The sequence below is a fragment of the Pieris brassicae genome, chromosome 14 (assembly GCF_905147105.1).
Source record: "Pieris brassicae chromosome 14, ilPieBrab1.1, whole genome shotgun sequence".
Classification (NCBI taxonomy): Eukaryota; Metazoa; Arthropoda; class Insecta; order Lepidoptera; family Pieridae; genus Pieris; species Pieris brassicae.
The window spans coordinates 2439216-2458582 of record NC_059678.1 but is presented as its reverse complement, the minus strand read 5'-3'; the positions used below and the strand labels follow the sequence as shown (position 1 = coordinate 2458582).

The window sequence follows — 19367 nt, the reverse complement described above, 5'->3', positions numbered from 1 at the left end:
CTACATAGTTTTTGAATTGTTCAAGACGGTACGGGTTTTAGAACATGTGTGTCAAAGTCAAAAATCATTTATTCATATAGGTAACACAATGTACACTTATGAACGTCAATAAAAAAATATACATTAAATGCTTCTAATTTAACATTGACTGCCAGTTCTCAAATCAAGGGCGTAGAACGGAAGAGAAGAACTGGCGATAAACTCTCCGCCACTCTTTTTAATTGCCAAGTTTTTTTTTGTATTACACAACGTTTGTAAGGAGCTAAAATCATCACTCCATGATCCACATGACATCAGCAGGAGGCATGGTGAAATAAGCACGCACTTACAATCACGTGGAAACAATACACAAATACGTAGACGACAAATCTTTATTTTTAATTTATTTAATTATTCTTAATTACTTAAGATGTCATGTTGAACATGGTTGCAGCTCCTTATCAATGGCACAACAATAGAAGCCAAACGAGCAGCAGCAGAGTCTCACCTGATATAAAGTGATACCTTTTAAGAACTGGTACGATTGTTTCTTGAAGAACTTGAAGACCTTAGTCGATATTCTAAATACTTCAGTGGGCAGCTGGTTCCACATAGTGGTGAGGCAAAATACCTTAAGAAATGCTTAGTTGTGATACGTATTCTGCCTTGACGTCCGATAATGAAACTCATCTGCAGGTAAGTCCGGACAACTACTCTGAACACTCCATGGTATATGCAGTAGAAGATGCAGAGAGACCCCAAATATCTACGCAACGCCAAGGGATCAAGCCGCACGGAAATTGACTGGTCGTTAACAATTCAGAGTTGGTACTGGAGAGCTCCCGTCCAGAGGCGAGAAAAGTACTACATGTGGAGCCAAATTTGCAATACATAGCAAGTTCTTCATGTTTTCCTTCGTTGGAGCCGGGGATGAGTAGCACTGAAGCCACTAGGCAAACACTCCTCTCTAATTTAGTTTAATTCTAGGCTAAAACCTAAGTGAATGCATTATTACGGTATAACTGTACAGTAACACTAACACAGTTTGCGATTTTACATTTTAAAGTCAGCGCGTGTATGGATTTCATTTATAAGACCTTGGTTGTAGCATGCTGGATTGTACACAATTCAATAATTGACCTGTATAGCTTTATTCCAGGCGTACATTGTCTTCTATATAATTATATAACTAATGTATACAGATATTGTAAATCCTAATTTTAAAAGAGTAAGTTTGGAATAGGCAACTAAAATCTTTATATTTTAACGGTTTTTACCATTTTAGGTGGTCTAATTGGGATGATGATTGATGAAATGATTTAACTTGACTTGACTAGCAATTAGCTTGTACTTAGCTCACTCCAGTGACCCCGCGAAGGCCCAAGCCGGGGTTCGAATCCCACAGGAGATGCCATTCTAGTCGTGGGTAAACGCCCATTCAGGCCGAGCTGAGCTGTAAAGGCTTAAGGGCCAACAGCGAGGTTCCTTACAAAAAAAATTGCCATTAAGGTAAAGGTAAGGTGACGCTGCCACCGGAGAAGGCGGAATCCCTTAGTAAGCCAAACCCCGGCAAGTATAGGCCAACAGATCAGACTATTTCTTGATTCCTTTAGATCCAAAGAGCAGCACATTCCTAACTTCCTAGAGAAGACTTTTAACTACCTGATATCTTGATAGGTGAGAAACAGGCTCACCGGTTTAGTTAAGTGCAAGTGCGTTGCCGGCCTTTCAATTACAGACTGATACACAATTGAATACACTTCATTATATTCCTTTTTGAGGTCCCTATTCAAATTCTCAAGTCACAACCTCGTTAGTGTGCCGTCAAATGTCAAACTTCATACAATGACAGCTCTTGGCTGTCAGTCTGTCATTAATATACAGGATTACTTTTAGATACTCAATCAATAAACACGAAATTTAACAACAAAACAATTCTACTTAGATATTTTCTTTTAATTAACGATAAATTACGAAAGAATAGAAAAATAAAGCAACAGTAAAAAATACTCACTGAAATGTTATCAATTAAATGAGAGTTGACCTCCTTTTTAAGGCGGTTAAACGTGCATTTTTGCCCTAGTGGCTTCAGCGTCCGACTATGGGAGTCGGACCCTGAGGTCGTAGGTTCGATCCCCGGCTGTACCAATGGACTTTCTATTGCATTTAACATTAGCTCGAACGGTGCAGGAAAACATCGTGAGGAAACCGGCTTGTCTCTAAAATGTCGAAGGCTGATCACCTACATGCCTATTAGATTAATAATCATGGCACAAACCTAAAAAAAAGGTTGTAGCGCCATTGATTTATTTTATTTTTAAAAATTACATGACTTACGACAACCCGGAAGTAGAGAATCCTGTTTCCCGTTTACTGCGCGTTAACATCGAGTCAATTCCATTCCCAACACCGAGGTCGTGCGTTCAAATCCAGGCTGTCCCATGATAGATATCATAGCGGGGAAACCAGTGTGAAAATTAACATAAAAAAACTACTGAATACACAAAAAACATCATTAAAATCTGTCAAGCCATTTCGGTGGTGTTTGATAAGAAACACTGACAACAATAGAAGAACAAGGATAGAACACTCGTGACCTGTATATACGTCAATATGTCCGTTTTTGACAGCTCAAACAAATCCTGTCTTATTTTTTTTACAGAACCAACTGGCAGGAGTCTCACCTGATGTCAAGTGACACCGCCGCCCATGGACACTCTTAAAATCACAGGGCTCGCGATTGCGTTGCCGGCCTTTTAAGAATTGGTGTGCTCTTTTCACAAAGTCGAATTGGTTCGGCACTTCAGTGGGCAGCTGGCAAAAACTGCCTTAAAAAACGCTCAGTCGTAGAACAGACCTCGGGGTGATATGGGTGGAATTTTTAAACTCAGCAGCAGGTATTAATCCGAGCCACTATTCTGAACACTCTACATGGTAAATGCGGTAGAAGATGCAGAGTGACCCCACACCTCTACGCAACGCCAAAGGATCAAGCCGCATATACAAGATCTTCATATAGGAGGAACATTCGAACTATGTTCGTGTAGTTCCAAATACGCCCGCGGAGCGCCATCTAATTTATCCATACGAAAATGTATCGCAATTTGTCTATGCTACAATAGCTATACCTATTTCTTAGCAATAATTAAATAGTAATTCGATATGCCTCTAATAAAATATGTTTTCCTCATCGGTACATAATATAGGAAGGATAATATTATCGCCATATTGTGAACAATTCATCAACGTAAACGAAACAGTTAATTTTATGATGTAATGTTATTTATGAATGTTTAACTTAGAATTATAACAAGACAAAATTCACAATTATAAAAAAATGCCTTCATAATTTTAAGTCATGTTCAAAAATCGAATTCCAAATTCGAAATAAAATTCAAATGGGGAACGTCGAACGCGGATGATCATCGTGGAGCGAGCAAGAGGTTGTTGATTTAATTCATTAGAGCGAGCGAGATGGTTGTAATGGCGTACGAGAGGGACGGTGATATTGAAGGTAATGTGTTGGACAGAGAAGGGTAGTCTGTTGACGTAGTAGTAGATGAGATAAGGAGCTATCAGCAATGCGCGTTTACAATGGTCGAGTACTCGGTATGTTGACCTTTTTTTGTTAGGTTTTCAACAGACAGTAGACACATCAGTTAAGAAAATTTTAAAGGTTGTATTGTTTTTATAATTATTTTCATATGAGAATCATTTATTTATTCTCCATAATTTTTCATCATGGTTAATTATTATTTTTTTCTTATAGTACTTCCTCTACTTCAACCCCTCACCAACTAGGTAGTTGCGTGCAAAATACATACGCAAACAAAATCTAGAATTTAGTATGAATTTGTACTTTGTTATGTTTTTTGTATAAATAGGTAAAACTGGTTTATGTTTATGTTTGAATGTGTATTCCGTTTTTGGCTTTTGTGTATAATGTAATTGTTTGAATATAGTTTAATGAGTAGATGTAGGAGTACTTTAATAAAATAAAAAATATATAAGCGTGTACGCCTGACTCCTTCAGACTAGCTTTCTGTTTGCACGTAAACGAAGCGCCGCAATAGATTGTAATAAACCTAATGGCATTTTAATAAGTAAAAGTCAAAATATTCCACGACTCGTATATAAACAACTCGCCCGTCACCATAGACAGTAAAAAGCAAGTACAAACGGGGCAACACTCACACAAACAACTCGCGCACACACACTCAATATTACGACTACAAAATTAAGAAGAACGCGAGTGAATTTTAAATTGTAATAATTTATTCAGTAATGTTATTGTTTTGGAACATATCATTATTCATAGATAGTTAGTTTTTCTATAAAAGAGACTTTATTGTCAAGTTTTGTCCAAAAAGAGTAAAATGAAATAAAGGTGGTAAACATCGTAACAAACAATATATTGAGTCGATGGACCAAGAATTTTTCATTTCTAACCCAATCCAGTCCATTAATTTGGATTTTTTATGTAATTAGAACTTAGCTGGAGCCATTGAAATTGATAAGCACTTTCAACACAGGGTAATTTGCTTTTAAAATATACGTTCACTTCGATTGAAAATCGTTTTATAATACATCATTACAATTTAAATTTAAAACTGAAATAAGCTATACATACAAAACTACTTGGATCTTAATTCCACAAGAAACAATCGAGAGGTATAATTAAATAAGTTGAGAAATCTGAAAAATAATAAGAGTACAAGACTTTTTTCATAATTTCAGTAAAAAATTATATCTAAAATTCATTTACCACCTTCTCTAGATGCGTCATGCAAGCGTGTTGAACTCACTCACACAGCCGCACAATACGTGAATCGAAGACAATAAAATTGCCTATGTGTGCGTTGAACGTCAAGTGCTATACATGGATTGAGCAGTTATGATCATTGCTACGGTGACAAGCAAGTGACACGCGGTAAACGTTTTGACATTTATTGCATACTTGATTGTGTACCGAACTCTCGGATGCGGCCACAGTTATTTTATGTATTGGTTATTTAATTTGGACAATGGTAATAAAATTGAAGCCATTGTGTACATGTAATTGATATACCGGATAATCAAATCTATTCAACGATAGCATGACCTTGAAAGCCAATTACAGATAGCCAAGATGCTTCAGTCATAGTAAAGCGTCGTAAAATAGTTGCATTTTCCTGCTTTAATTTAATATCGGTTTAATAAATATAAATGTAATTTTGACGCCTGGTATATAGTACCGGTGTCCCCAGAGTTGGTGCTTTCCTCACTCAACGAATAAGTATCGCAATACAGCAATGCCAGCATTAAAGGTACATTGACACTGGGACCAAACTTATTAAATTTGTTTTAATTTGACATTTATTATTCTTACCATATAGGTCGAGTAAACAAAAAATCTTTTAAAAATTAAAAAAAAAAAACTAATTAAATATAAACAAAAATCAATTTAATTTAGCCCTATACAACACGTTTAGATTTTCATATGTTGATACCAACTAAGAAGATACAATGTATTGTAAATACTGTATATTTGTTTGTTATGTTTAGTTACATGAATAAAATTATATATTTTTAATACTATGTATACATATCATATAATATTTGTCGTATCTGTAAAGCATTTTAGGGAAATTTATTTAATTAACTTGTATTTTTATTAATATTTTTTATATGTATTACGTATAACAAAACCTTTTTACTTTCATATTTTGCTATACTATTGTTATTTGAACTATACTATATTTATTACTTACAACTCGTGTTTTTTACAAAATTCTCTACCCTGAGATCATTCGTTTTAAAACCAAGATATATTATTATACAAAGAGACAAGATATATTATTTTCAATAAAAACAACAAACATCGCAATTCATGAATCATCATAAGATTAGCTTTTTAGTTAATAGTTTAATTAATTCAATATTTTTTATAAGATTTGGGTATGCACTTTACCCATAATATTTCTTTTTTTTTTTCTTACTATGGTTCCCTGGAAGACATCGCTTGTTAGTGATAAGGCCACCCGTTGCACCTCTTATAATTTTTATGTATACTACATTATACATATTATTTATTTTTCTATATATTTAAGAAATCTCTATCAATTGGGGACGTCTGTATCGAGTGACTGAGTGGATGGCCTCCATCAAGCAGCACAATCCTTATTTGTTATCATATATTTATATACATAATGTGGCATAATCAGTCAATGCAATGCACAAATTAACTAAAAGCTGCCGTACCTGTTCGTAAATTCGTGACTTCGTGATCGCATTAATGGAAATACTTTCCGATATTAAGTAATATATACTTAACCATTTTTCATGTCTTAAAGGGCAATTCGGTTTGTTTAAAGGTTGTCGTTGAAGTTGAATAGAACTTAGTCACAAAAATGTATATCAGGGAAGTTTCGTTAATCATTATGTTAAAGTAGGTATCAACGAACTAAGAACCAATCTAAATGGAAAGTTCACGAGGAGGCCTTTACACAAAAAAGGTTCATACTGCAGAACAAAAAACAACATAAATTACGGAAATAACAATAACTATGTGTATAATAACAAAACCAACACCCATTTGATTTGTAATTTATATAGTATCTATTATATTTTTAATATGACGGGTATGAACGGGTAGGAAGCTCACCTAATGTTAAGTCATACTGCCATTCATAAACACACATTGTCAGAAGCCTCACAAGTGCGTTGCCGGCCTTTGAAGAATTGGTACCCAGTTTTCTTGATATACTCGAATTCGAATTGGTTCGGCATTATTTACAGGACGGCAGACAAAAAACGAGGTTCCTCTGACGGTAACACTACCGCTCACTGGTAAGCTCTTTTCTTGAAGGTTGTGTTGCTGTTATTCCAAATAAATACCCATCGTAATTTATATTGAATCTATTCATAACCCTAAAACCAACGACGACTATGTACTGATAGATTTACAGCTGTTTTATATGCGATACGAGTTGTAATATCCCTAGAGGGGACATATTTGCGATTCATCGTGGGATAACCGTTTTAATATCATCTCTTCCATATACAGTGTAAACTCTATATTACGACATTGAAGGGACTGTGCATTTTATGTCGTTAAATGGAGAGAAGAAAAATCAGAACTAAGAATATGATAACGTATAGATAATCCATTACTCCTACTTATTAGTAGGAGTATATTTATATTTAAGAAATAATTTCTTAGAAAGTTCGTATGATGCCGACAGTCGAGTTTATTGCGGGCCAGGTTAATAAAGCGACACAAGAACGTACACCGCTGCGCAATTTTTACTAATTTCAGCAATTAAAAAAGTACTTTATTACTCAATTGTTATCGTTATTGAGAGTGGGTATAATGCTATGTAGACAAGCTAAACCATCCAAAGTCAATTGATTTAGACGCTTTAGTCAGTTCGTCGTTAAATCGAATGATGTTACATGGAGCTTACACTGTGTAATACTTCTCTAAAAAAATTGCATTAGCCATTATAAATAAAATTAAAACAGAATATATTCGTATTACATAATCTGGATAGCATTAATTTTATGTTATTATATTTAATACTAGCAATGCTACTAGAATTTTTGAAATCGGTCTAATAGTTGTGTGAAAACATTACAAACATACATACAAAAACACAAATGTTTTATGTTCATAATATTAGTATAGATTAGTAATATCTTACGTGACGTAGTCCTCACTACTATTCTAATTTTTCCCCGCTATCTCTTTTATATTATCATCCCATCTGTTTCTGGTGGGCGTCCTCTCATTTTCTTCCTACTGGGCCATTCTAAGTAAGGGTCTTTCTCACCCATCCATAATCAAAAACGCGGTCAAACTGGCCCATTTCTACTTTGATATTTTTGTAAAGCTTCGTATTACGTCTTTAATTTAAAACCGACTTATGATTTTTTTAATATACTATTTCTTAGAAAATCATTCATTATTAAATTTTTAAGATTAAATGTAGTTTCAAGTTTTTGTCACATTACTAGTATTTGTACTAAGCCTTTAGAATTCAATTCGCACATTTATAGTTGAATGGTCTTTTTGAGTCTTCATCATTATCTGCGTGGTGTCAAGAGGCTAAAATGGCCTTTACATGGTGTTGCCTTTAATGTTGTTTGCTGTTCATATTTAATTTTATTTATTCATAAAATTTACTAAACACCTTTCTCGGTTTAAAATATTACAAACAAAAATTATTAAAAAATATATATATTATTTGATAAAGAAATAATTTTATATACGACTATAATACTTAAAAATATTTATTGACATTTTTGTAATTAACTTTCATTAAATTCTTTTAATTATAAATTCATATATTAATCAAATATCACAACAGCTCAGTCATGCTATCTACACTCACACATACAACACGTGAAAAGTACTTGTAGAATGTAGAGTAATTGTTTACCTGTGTGCATCTTACAATGACCTTACGGAATTCCAAATTTGAAACTTTTATAAAAATCTCGTAACCTGGCTTAGGTTTTGTCGAATATATTCATTTTTTCTTACAAAAATTTATTAATTTATTACTATAAACTTTAGGTTTAAAAAAAAATTAGGTGTTAGTTTTTTCTATACACTTTTGCATGTATGCTTTTACACGCAAAACATATACATTTATAATCTAATTTGTTATGGTAAAATTAACAATTGTTTTTTTCCATTGTGTGAAGTCAGTTTATATGTAATACATATGTAATAACGTACAATCTCTATAAATAACATTAGATTTCAATAAACTTGAAAAAATAAGTTGGGAAACAAGTTAAAAAAGTTTCTACTTGACACTGTTCGAAATTCAAATTCCTTTTACCATGGGGCGCACACCCTTATTAATAATAACTTATTCGTCCCCCTCTAGCACGTGCCGTGACGATATCTCCATCCTCGTCTACTTGCAAATGAAAAATCAATGTGCACTTGTCTTCTGTCAGCCATCTTGTATTATTGTTGACATTTAAAAGTCCGCATAAATTATGTCAAATTTTGATCGTGACTTAGTTAATTACCCGTATAAATCATAAATATTGGTAAGATATCATTCGTTCAGTTAAACCATATTTCTACTTTCATTATAATATAAAATAAAAATCTTGCAACACACAATTTCCAAAGTTTTGGTAAACAAAAACATTATATATTATATTCTAAATACAATTTATGCTTGAAAAAAAATTAAATCCGCATATTCATCAGATAAGTAGTTTGGAAGATATAAATGGAGTAATTTCTTTATTAAATTTTATATGTACAATTAATAAAATAAATTTTTGAACGATCCAATATACGTTTGAACAACTAAACAAGTTTAAATCAGTCTAATTTTAAATTTATTTTATAATACTTATGTATATTATGTAAGTCTTAGGTTGATACTCTAGAGTCAAGACTTAGGTCTAATTATGAATCCTATATGTCAAAATTATTGGATTGTCTCGACTTTATATTTATTTAAAGTTTAAACTAAGGTCCTCACTTTCACACTCACTTTTGTTGCGATGAAAGGGGACATCATTATTTAGTTAAAACTATGTTATATGACGTAATAATTAAACATAAGATATATAATTTTATTTTTTTAAAATTAAATATATATGTTTAAAATTAAAAATTATAAATAAAACGAATAAAAAAACCAAATGAAAATAAACAAAGTACCAGGCGATCAGAAATGTGAGAGGGTGGTCCACGTGCTACTACACCCCCGTTTCAATCACGCTGTGACGTCACGCAATACCTCAGCAAGAAATTTATATTTTAAAGTTATACAGACTCATTTCTACGTCTGCTTCACGGTGTTTGTAATTTTAAATACATATAAATATATGTATTTAAAATTCTAAACATTTGAATTTTTCAAAACAATAGTTTTTTGGCGGCCCAAACTATGGCATATACTGGTAAATACCCGTCTTTGCCGTAATCCATTCAATTAATCTAAATAGATTAATATAACATTCTTACAAACTGCACGAAAATGCGCCTAGGGCAAAAATGTATACACCAGCTGTATACATCTCCATGACCCATTTTACGTAGATAACTAAGATACGCTTCATACCCTTATAAAGTTAAATCTTGACATAATTCGCATAGCGCAAAATAACTTTTATATGCAAAACTAAATAAATAATATAAAAAAATAGTAACGTAATATCAACCAAAAAATCAAGTAAAAATTATATTTAGAATAGATATAGATAAGAAATTAAAATTAAATGTCTATATTACACGTTCAAATATATTTAAAATAAGAAATAGAAAATTTCAAAGACAAAATTTGAATTTGGAATAGACAAATCATAGGTTAGAATTTAAAAAATTGTGCCATTAAAATATAATTAAAATAAGGAATACAAAATTTGAATTTGGAATAATTTCGATAAGCAAAGAAATTGTATTTAATCGTCCTTGGTGTCTCAAGCTCTATGTTATGCGTTCAAACGTATTTGAAATAAAAACACAGTGTAAAATAGAAAATTTCTAAACGTCAAATTCGAATTTGGAATGATTTTGATCGCAGGCAGACGACACTCGAGCGAGTGGCGTCTCACTCCAGTCTTTACTTATGTAGGCACCGGCCAGGCTACGTTGAACCGCGTAATGTCACCCCTGCGCGGTTTGCGTGGGCGGTTATAGTACGCGCGGGGCACGCGGGAGGTCATTGCAAGTTGGGTGAAGCGGTACCGTCGGCTACAGCGTATAGATAGATAGGCACGGGGTGGGCGAGTACAGTCGTCGCTAAATATTTAATTAATTAATATTTATTTTTTGTTGTATAATGCAATCTTCTTTATTATAATTAAAATGCCCTTGTATAATAAAAAATATGCTACACTTGTTAAGTCAATACAGTTTTGGATTTGAAATAGAAAAGTAATAAAAAATAGTCAAAACGGCGTCATAAATTCCATTATCCTTCCTTCATAAATTAATATTTTTAATGAATTAATTTAACTTATGATTTATAGTATTTGCCTTTTTATTGAAACTGATAAGCCACACGTGTAATATACAATATGTATATCAAACTTCTCATACATTTATTTGAATCAATAATTAAATACCAAACAAACAAACAGACAACCCCTCTGGCTTCATCCACTTTGATGCTCGTGGGTTTGGGTACTTTTATCACCTCCTGGATTTGGTCCAGGTATCTCCACGGCCTACCAAACTTTACGTTATCCTTATACGTACATACGTTAAATTTAAATGCGACCTAATTAAAAAAATCAAATAGCGTTTACCACCCGACTGTACCGATATACCTACGTACCGTTCACCTATATTTATTTGTGCACACACACAAACGCGGTTTATAGCACCCCCACATAGAATCGTATATGAGCGAGTATTTTATTCGGAGGATAATTCTGCGATTTTTGCTCGACGATTTTTTTCTTATAGGCCTCTTTTTTGACTATCATTATTTACTATGGCCGGTACTGTATGGTACTCAGGATAAAATAGCAAACATTTTTTAAAATAACGGCAAACGGGCCAGGCTCTAGTTTAAGCGATTTCGCCAACCATGGACACTTAATGTCAGAATGCTCGCAAGTGCGTTGCCGGCCTTTTTACGCTCTTTTCTTGTTTTAAATATAACAGGGCAAACGGTCAAGCTCTAGTTTAAGCGATTTCGCCAACCATGGACACGCGTAATGCCATAATGATCGCGAGTGCGTTGCCGGCCTTTGCAATTTTTTACGCTCTTTTCTTGTTCCTTTTTATAATAATAGTTAAGCGGTATAAAAAGGGACGGTTAGCTTAAGTGTGGCATATGTTAAATTGACATAGAAAAGTCAAACTCAGCTCGACTTGAGTTGTAATGTCAATCATTCTTATGACCAGTCTTTAAAATAAAAATCGATTTCAAATCTTATAAGTACCGACAAAATGTTACTAATAAGGAGGGTAGGACTGTTTTTGCGTTCGCTTGTTGGGCAGCGCATCTCTACGCGTTGAGACGTCATATGAAGTTTAAACGGGGCGTTTGATTGGTTATAACCTATAATTTGTTGTTCTTTTCATGCCCGCGACACTTTAAACATACATAAACGAGACAAAACATTTGTTAAGCCATATTAATAAGACCGTTGCTACACTAGCAAGAATCATTCTTCTGCTAACTATTCTTTTAACACTATTTTTTTCTTAAAACGTGGAAACCAAAGCATTACCGTGTGATCATGGTTACAATTTTCATATGAAAAAACGTTGCTAGTAACGACATCACTGCGATGACGTCATACCTTAAAACGCGCTAGCGATGTTATTTGGATTAAGGATATATAACTTCTCGACTTTAGCTACATAGGTCTTAGTAAGGACTACTAGGACAGCTCCCGTATCGCCCTGTATAAGCAGGTGCGAAAAAAAAAAACACCATCCGAAGGGTGCATACGCCCGGAACGGGCCAAAGCTCACCCCTCTCGAGGGAGTGTGCAGTAGGTACCTCGTTAGGTACTTGGGTTTTCAGGCCTGACTGCTGTTGGAGGAACTGTTCACTATCCATCCTCCACGGTAATGTTACGAATTTAAAAAGTTTGAACTAACCTGTCAACAGGTGGCGGTAGCGGAGCCATCATGTGCGGATGCGGTGGCATCGCATGTGGCGGGTGGGGGTGGAAGGGCGAGCCGGGGGGCGCAAAGCCCGGCCCAGGGAACTGGCCGGGAGGGAAGCCCCCGCCGGAGCCCGGCCGGGCCGACGGACTCCCAAAGGGCCCGGCCGCCGCGTAGGGCCCCGCGAAGCCGGGCCCCGGGCCGGGTGTGGAGGGCGCGGGGGAGGCGGCGAAGGCCGGCCCCGCGGGGGAGCCCGCTGGGGGCGCGAAGGAGGGGAACGGCTCGCTGGACTTCCACCCCGGGCCCCCGGCCTCGTCCAGCGCGGGCACACGCCGCTGTAGGCCCACCGACATCTGGAAGGTTTCAATACAACATTATTTCGATTTAAAATTTAATAAATTAATAAGTATTGTTCTCATATTATCAGGAGTATTCAATATTATATGTATTCAACGATATATAATATAATAGCGATTACCACAGACGTTGTCCTTTACACACGTCTTACACACAAAACAAAATCTAATACACAAAAATATCATCAAAATCTGACCAGCCGTTTAGGAGTTTAATTACAAACACATGCACAGAAGATTTAAGCTGTTTATTTGTTGAATATTTCAAAACCTAGATACCGGGCTGATGCCCAAACGCATACAAAAAAATCATTCAAATCGGTACTGCCGTTTAAGAGGAATTTAGTGACATACAGTAGAAATATATATATATATATATATATAAAGATGGGGCATGGAGATGACGTAAGACTATTTAGTTCACGTACAGGGGAGCCATGTTTACGTACAAAAAAACTACTCGACAAATTGATAACCTTCGTTAAGTAAGAACCCTCTCATGATGACAAAATAATTGTTTCTTCACAATCCCTAATAATTACTGGTCCAGTCATTAATGGTCTTATAACGTCCTTAATCGTAAAATTGATCGCGTACAATAGAACAAAAGAAAAATTAAGAAATTAAAGAATAAAATTGACGACTAGTACATAGTACCGGTGACTCCAGAGCTGGTGCTTTCCTCGCTCAACGAATATGTATCCCAATACAGCGAGGAAATTCTGCCAGCGTTAAAGGTACGGACCAAACCTTTTACATTAGTTTTAATTATCTATTAAAATATTTTAATTATTATATAACAATGTAGGTTAAGAAGGTAAATACTGTGTTAGTAATAAAAATTATATTTTTGAAGTGAAACTTCTTGGCGTTGGAAAAAAACATTTACCGTCACACTTTTCGGTTACGCGCCATCTTTTTCTTGTCCCTACCACGGTTGATTCGAACAGTACTTTTAATAATGTAAAATGAAATAATTGTATTATTTGTATTCATGTCTATGACAATAAAAGCCTTTTGTTAAACTTTATCTAATTTAACTTTATTTAACCAATTTCTGTAAAGTTGCATATAGTAGATCATTTTTAGAAAAATAAGGTCATAAAGAAGTTTTAATTCTTTCGTGTGTACACATTTCTAAATTTATTTCTTATATATCCATTTTAACTATTATTATTACTATCTAGATTAACCTAGTGGTTTCAACGTGTGACTCTCCTCCCTGAGGTGGTAAGCTGTGCACCAATAGATTTTCTTTCTATGTGCACATTTAACATTCGCTCGAACGGTGAAGGAAAACATCGTGAGGAAACCGGCTTGCCTAAGACCCAATAAATCAACGGCGTTATAAATGATTGATACAGATACAAATATCAATGTAGATTATTGAAAATACTCTGTAGTGTGTTGCTAATAAATATAGATTAAAACAGAGATTATAAAGAAGTCCAGACTCAGAAGATCTGAGCCGAACGACCATTCCGACTGTGGTAATGAGTCTTTGTATCAAGATTTCATGGTGTTTATGTGACAAAGGCTGGAGGCTCACCTGATGTTGAGTGATACCGTCGCCCATGGACACACATTGCCAGAAGGCTCGCAAGTGTCTTCCGTATTTATTTACTTTTGAAGTGAAACTTCTTTAGGCACATGACGGAATTTTTTTGACGAAAACGTAGACACGAAGATGTACAGCGTTTTTGCCGAAGAAAAGGGAGAGAGCGATTGAAAGAGAGTGAGAAAGGGAAATCGCGAAAAAATTCACACTAATGGTTGATGTATTCGTTTAGTAGTTACATATTAAAACTTTAGATGGCAATTCTGTCGCATAACGTCTTGTTATTTATTTATATTATCATGAGCACGTATCCCATGTGTATAGAGTGTGAATATAGATATACATATACTGGTACATGATCATGTATTGGGGCTTTCTTAATTAACAAAGAAGTTTCACTTCTGACATGTGTACTTTGTACGCAGTTTTTTTTTGTTTATTTCTTTCTTTATTGTGGCGATTTTATCATTAACTATACCATGGCCGAGACGATTGAATCTTTCCCGACAACGCGTGAGTTTTTAACTGGATTATATAATAGTTTTATATACAATGTCATTTAATCCGTTTGTTAGTCTGTGGAACGTTATATTTGGCCTATCATTTCATAAATTTCTGGATAAACCTCTGGGTTTCTGCATCTTTTAGTCGATACCAACTCCGGGGAACTAAATACAGATAACACAACTTTCTCCACAGCTCTAATACTTTTGACATTCAACACCTTTCGTCTTCAGTCACCGTGACCACGCACGCTGTAAAGCACGCGAAACGTCGGAAAAAATAAATTTAAAATTATGTAAATAATTCAAATCTCTTTAATCCGGTTAAAAAAATGTTTTCTTTCAATGTGTAAAAGCTATGTTAACTAAAGACTAGGATAAAAGTGTTTTTAAGTTCTAAATACATATATCAACAACACATTTTCATACATATATGTCTTGATCTACACTGCAAATGTAATAAGCGTTATACAAGTGGCTTTGAAATAGATGCAGTCACTATTTATATAACAGAACAATCTACAATCTAATGGCCGAGTTACGTTTCTCTTTACGATAGATATGTTGTATGTTACTTATCACATAACACACACAAATCATAGTTTTTGATTTGTTTCAATACAAAATCAAATACGTAATAAATGTATTTATTTTGACCTGACTAATTGTCGCTTTTAAAGCAGTGTTTGCCTAGTGGCTTCAGCGTGCGACTCTCATCCCTGAGGTCGTAGGTTCGATCCCCGACTTTCTATTGCATTTAACATTCGCTCGAACGGTGAAGGAAAACATCGTGAGGAAACCGGCTTGTCTCTAAAATGTCGAAGGTTGCGTCAGGCACTGAAGGCTGATCACCTACTTCTAGATTAACAAATCATGAAACAGATACAGAAATCTGAGGCCTAGACCTAATAAGGTTGTAGCGCCATTGATTTTTTTTACTGTCGCTTTTACTATTTGACACAACTTCATATAATTTCAAATTCTTTGTCAAACTACACAAGACTTAGACTAGACACAAATTACCAGCGAATAGATATTTAATAAGAGATGCTTAAATAAAAAAATGTGTGTGTTATGTACACGCGTTGTCATACTTCTAAGGCGTAACAAGATAAAAATATTTTCAAAAATTTTATTCTACGTATGTAGAAAAAACTACACCAGCAATAGAAAAAAAAAACTTGACTATAGCTAACTACATGGTGTCGGTTTTTTGTGACGGTGCGCGCGCGCATCACTAACGCACCAAAAGTATAACTTAAAGAAAAACTGGTATCACAAATTTAAAAAGTTTGGTCCCTGTGGCAGTGTACCTTTACAGCTGAAGTACTTATTCAAGGAAAGCACCAGCCCAACTCACCAGAGCTGTCTACCAGGGGCCAACATAAATCTATTATTAGCGCCTGAACACCACGGCCCCAGTCTCTACTCCAAAGGGAACAAAATCGATGTTAATATACTATAATATACAGTATATTAGATTGTTATGATTACTAGTGAACTGTCTTCTATGTATTTCGGGAAATGCGAACAGCCTCTAACGGGTGGCATAGCAGAGTTCCATATTTGTATGCAGCTTCCAAAAAGGAAAGAAATTACATCTTAAGACCCTATCCCAGCACGCATTGCTGTGTCACTATCTCGGGGTGGACTGCGGTACGCAATGGAGAGCTGGAGCACTGAGGCGCACCGGTCCGTAACAACAATTAGTTAAGTAAAACATTAATCTTATTTTATCAATTTTTTTCTCTGAAATGGATTACTTGGCTTGCGATAAATATCGTGTAAATTTCAAAATCATGTTCTATATACATTTTCGTCATAAAATTATTTCAAAGTGTCAAAAATTGGCTATGTTTGGATTTTTTTTCTATCAAAGTTATTTAAATCGTGTATCGATCAATCAAAATGGATACATAAACTACTCAACTCCACCATATATTTTTTCCATTCACCAGACTTCAGGAAACCATGACAAAAAATTGAAAAAAAAAAACAATGTACTCTTTTGGAGATTTGCGTCCGTATAGGCCCTTAAAGCGAAACGAAATTCACGACAGCGCGTATAGAAACTTCTATACTCTTTGGCATTTCCCAACGTGGCTCCCGCGCCCCACAGGGTGGCAATTCGAAAAAGGACTCAACATTTTTTATTATACAAAAATATTTTTATTATGTAATATAAAATATTGGTATCACTAATCCACGTCATTAAATTTCTCTACATCCCTACTCATCGGCAAACACAGTGTAGGCCGAGAGAAAAAGCCGGCGTACAAAACTCTCGGTACTCTTTGAATATCACATCGTCATCAAGAACATTATGTTTTGAATTCTTACTGTGTTTCGTTAACAATTTACTAGTGAAATTATATTAAACATTATGTATGTTACACACGGCACCAGAAAGGTTGGTAAACAAACCGGCATAAAGTTAAAACTATTGCCATAATATTAAAAATGGGGTTGGGAAACTCTGCTCATAGAGCAGCATAGGTAGAACTAACACAATAAGTTAGTACTAGGTACGAAGTTCTAATTCATTTATTCATGGCCTTAGCACGCGATACCACAATACAATTATGGCTTGCGATTTGTCTACTTCAGTTTTAAGTACTACATAAAATCCTCCTTACATATGAAATTGGCATTTTTTTCGTACTGGCCACTTTGACCCCAAACATCTCCTCTATGGTTTTAGAATTTCTATTCCAAATGCAATTTTTACAACTCGTGCATATGTTGCCTTTTATCCACAACTTTTTGGCCAACCTGTATATCATTATAATTTAATAACATCAAAGTCAAATTAATTTAAAAGTGCTCTGCGATTTATTTGATTAATAGATCTTAATCTTTATTATTAATGTAGGAGCAATGGTGTTAGTGTCAGCTGTCATTGTCATTATAATTTTATAATCAAGACGCTATTACAACAGACTACCAAAAACTTTATTAATTTGTAAATCTATGAATATTGCAATTCACACCACAATTGAACTAATTTGACGTTGATACCAGCGCCATTGATATATAGAACTTGCGTTACATAAATACAGTGAAACGAAAAAATATTGACATTCATTACGTGTTTACAACTATCATACGGCCGACGCCATCTTGTCTCATGTCTCTTGGATTGGAAATTATGAATATTTAATATTTCTTTTAATACTTGGCAGAATCAAAATGAACAATTTGTATAGGTTCCATAGTTATTAATAGATCGTAAACGTTTTTTAATCTTGCCTATTCTTTGAAGCCGGTTAAAATAATAATTTTAAAATAGTAACGTCAGCAATCAAATCAGTCAAAATAAGACCCTTTTCATTCCTCTGGTGACGTCACAAGGGTCTCACTACCTGAGGCAGACCAGTCAATGGATATAATTTTACATTAAAACACAAACATCCCGCAAATTTCTTGACATATATCGTATATATAAGTATACATTTTTCAATATATTGTAACTCAAAACACTCGCTGGCTTAACGATAGTTAACTCAAACTCAAAATTACTTTATACATAGGTAACCAAGTACACTTATGAACGTCAACAGAAAAGATGTTAAATTCATTCTAAATTTACATTTACTACCAGTTCGCAAGTCAAGGGCGTAGAGCGGGCAGAAAGAACTAGATAAACAAAAACACTGGCAGGAAGAAACTCTCCGCCACTCTTTTCTATACTTATTGAAAGATATTTAAAAAAAAACATGTCACTCTGGGCCTCACAACTGTCGTAATATTTCTAATAGACAAGTAGGTGATCAGCCTTCTGTGCCTAACACAGGTTTCCTCGCGATTTGCCGCCGCAGTTGAAGATTTTGTGTGTCGAACAGCATCTAGTTTGATCACGCTGGGCTGATTTAACACTGATTGTTACGATCTGCACTGACGGTTTGGAGTTGATTAAACCTGAGCACAGCTGGTGTCCGAGGTGCTCAAGAAGGCACCCATTACTATTTATCTAATCTGGTTATGTAGGTAATAGATTTTGAAAGATTTTGTACCTCAGAGCCTGATCACAATTTCTCTAACTGTTTATGGGCTATTTCTCCGTCTGACGCTCTCTAAGGCTTGTCGTTTTTCTAACAGTTTCATTAATACGAGCGTGTGTCCAACAAGTCCATCGGTGCACCAGATCAGGGATGAGAGTCGCAGGCTGCAGCCCCTCGACCAACACTGCTTTTAAAATAAGAGATTGTAAGAGCTATAACTTCGAAATTGGTTTACTGTATGGCAACATCATCATAAGATTGATGTTGTTTTATAGAACAGGAACAAACGGGCAGGACCACCTGATGTTAAGTCATATTTTAAATGTTCGTAAAATAAAAAAAATACTAGTAGTTATGGCCACCATTTAACATGGAAAAGATAATAACGTA

General features: G+C 34.8%; 1 protein-coding gene across 2 annotated transcripts in view; it reads right to left on the bottom strand.

Annotated features, from left to right (window-relative positions):
• LOC123718222 (LIM domain-binding protein 2-like) overlaps positions 1-19367 on the bottom strand; it is a 40709-nt gene that overhangs the window by 17940 nt on the left and 3402 nt on the right. For both annotated transcript variants that reach the window (XM_045674670.1, XM_045674671.1), the window contains exon 2: positions 12554-12912. In XM_045674670.1, coding sequence (XP_045530626.1) covers positions 12554-12912 — 359 coding nt within the window. The remainder of the gene's footprint in view (positions 1-12553; positions 12913-19367) is intronic.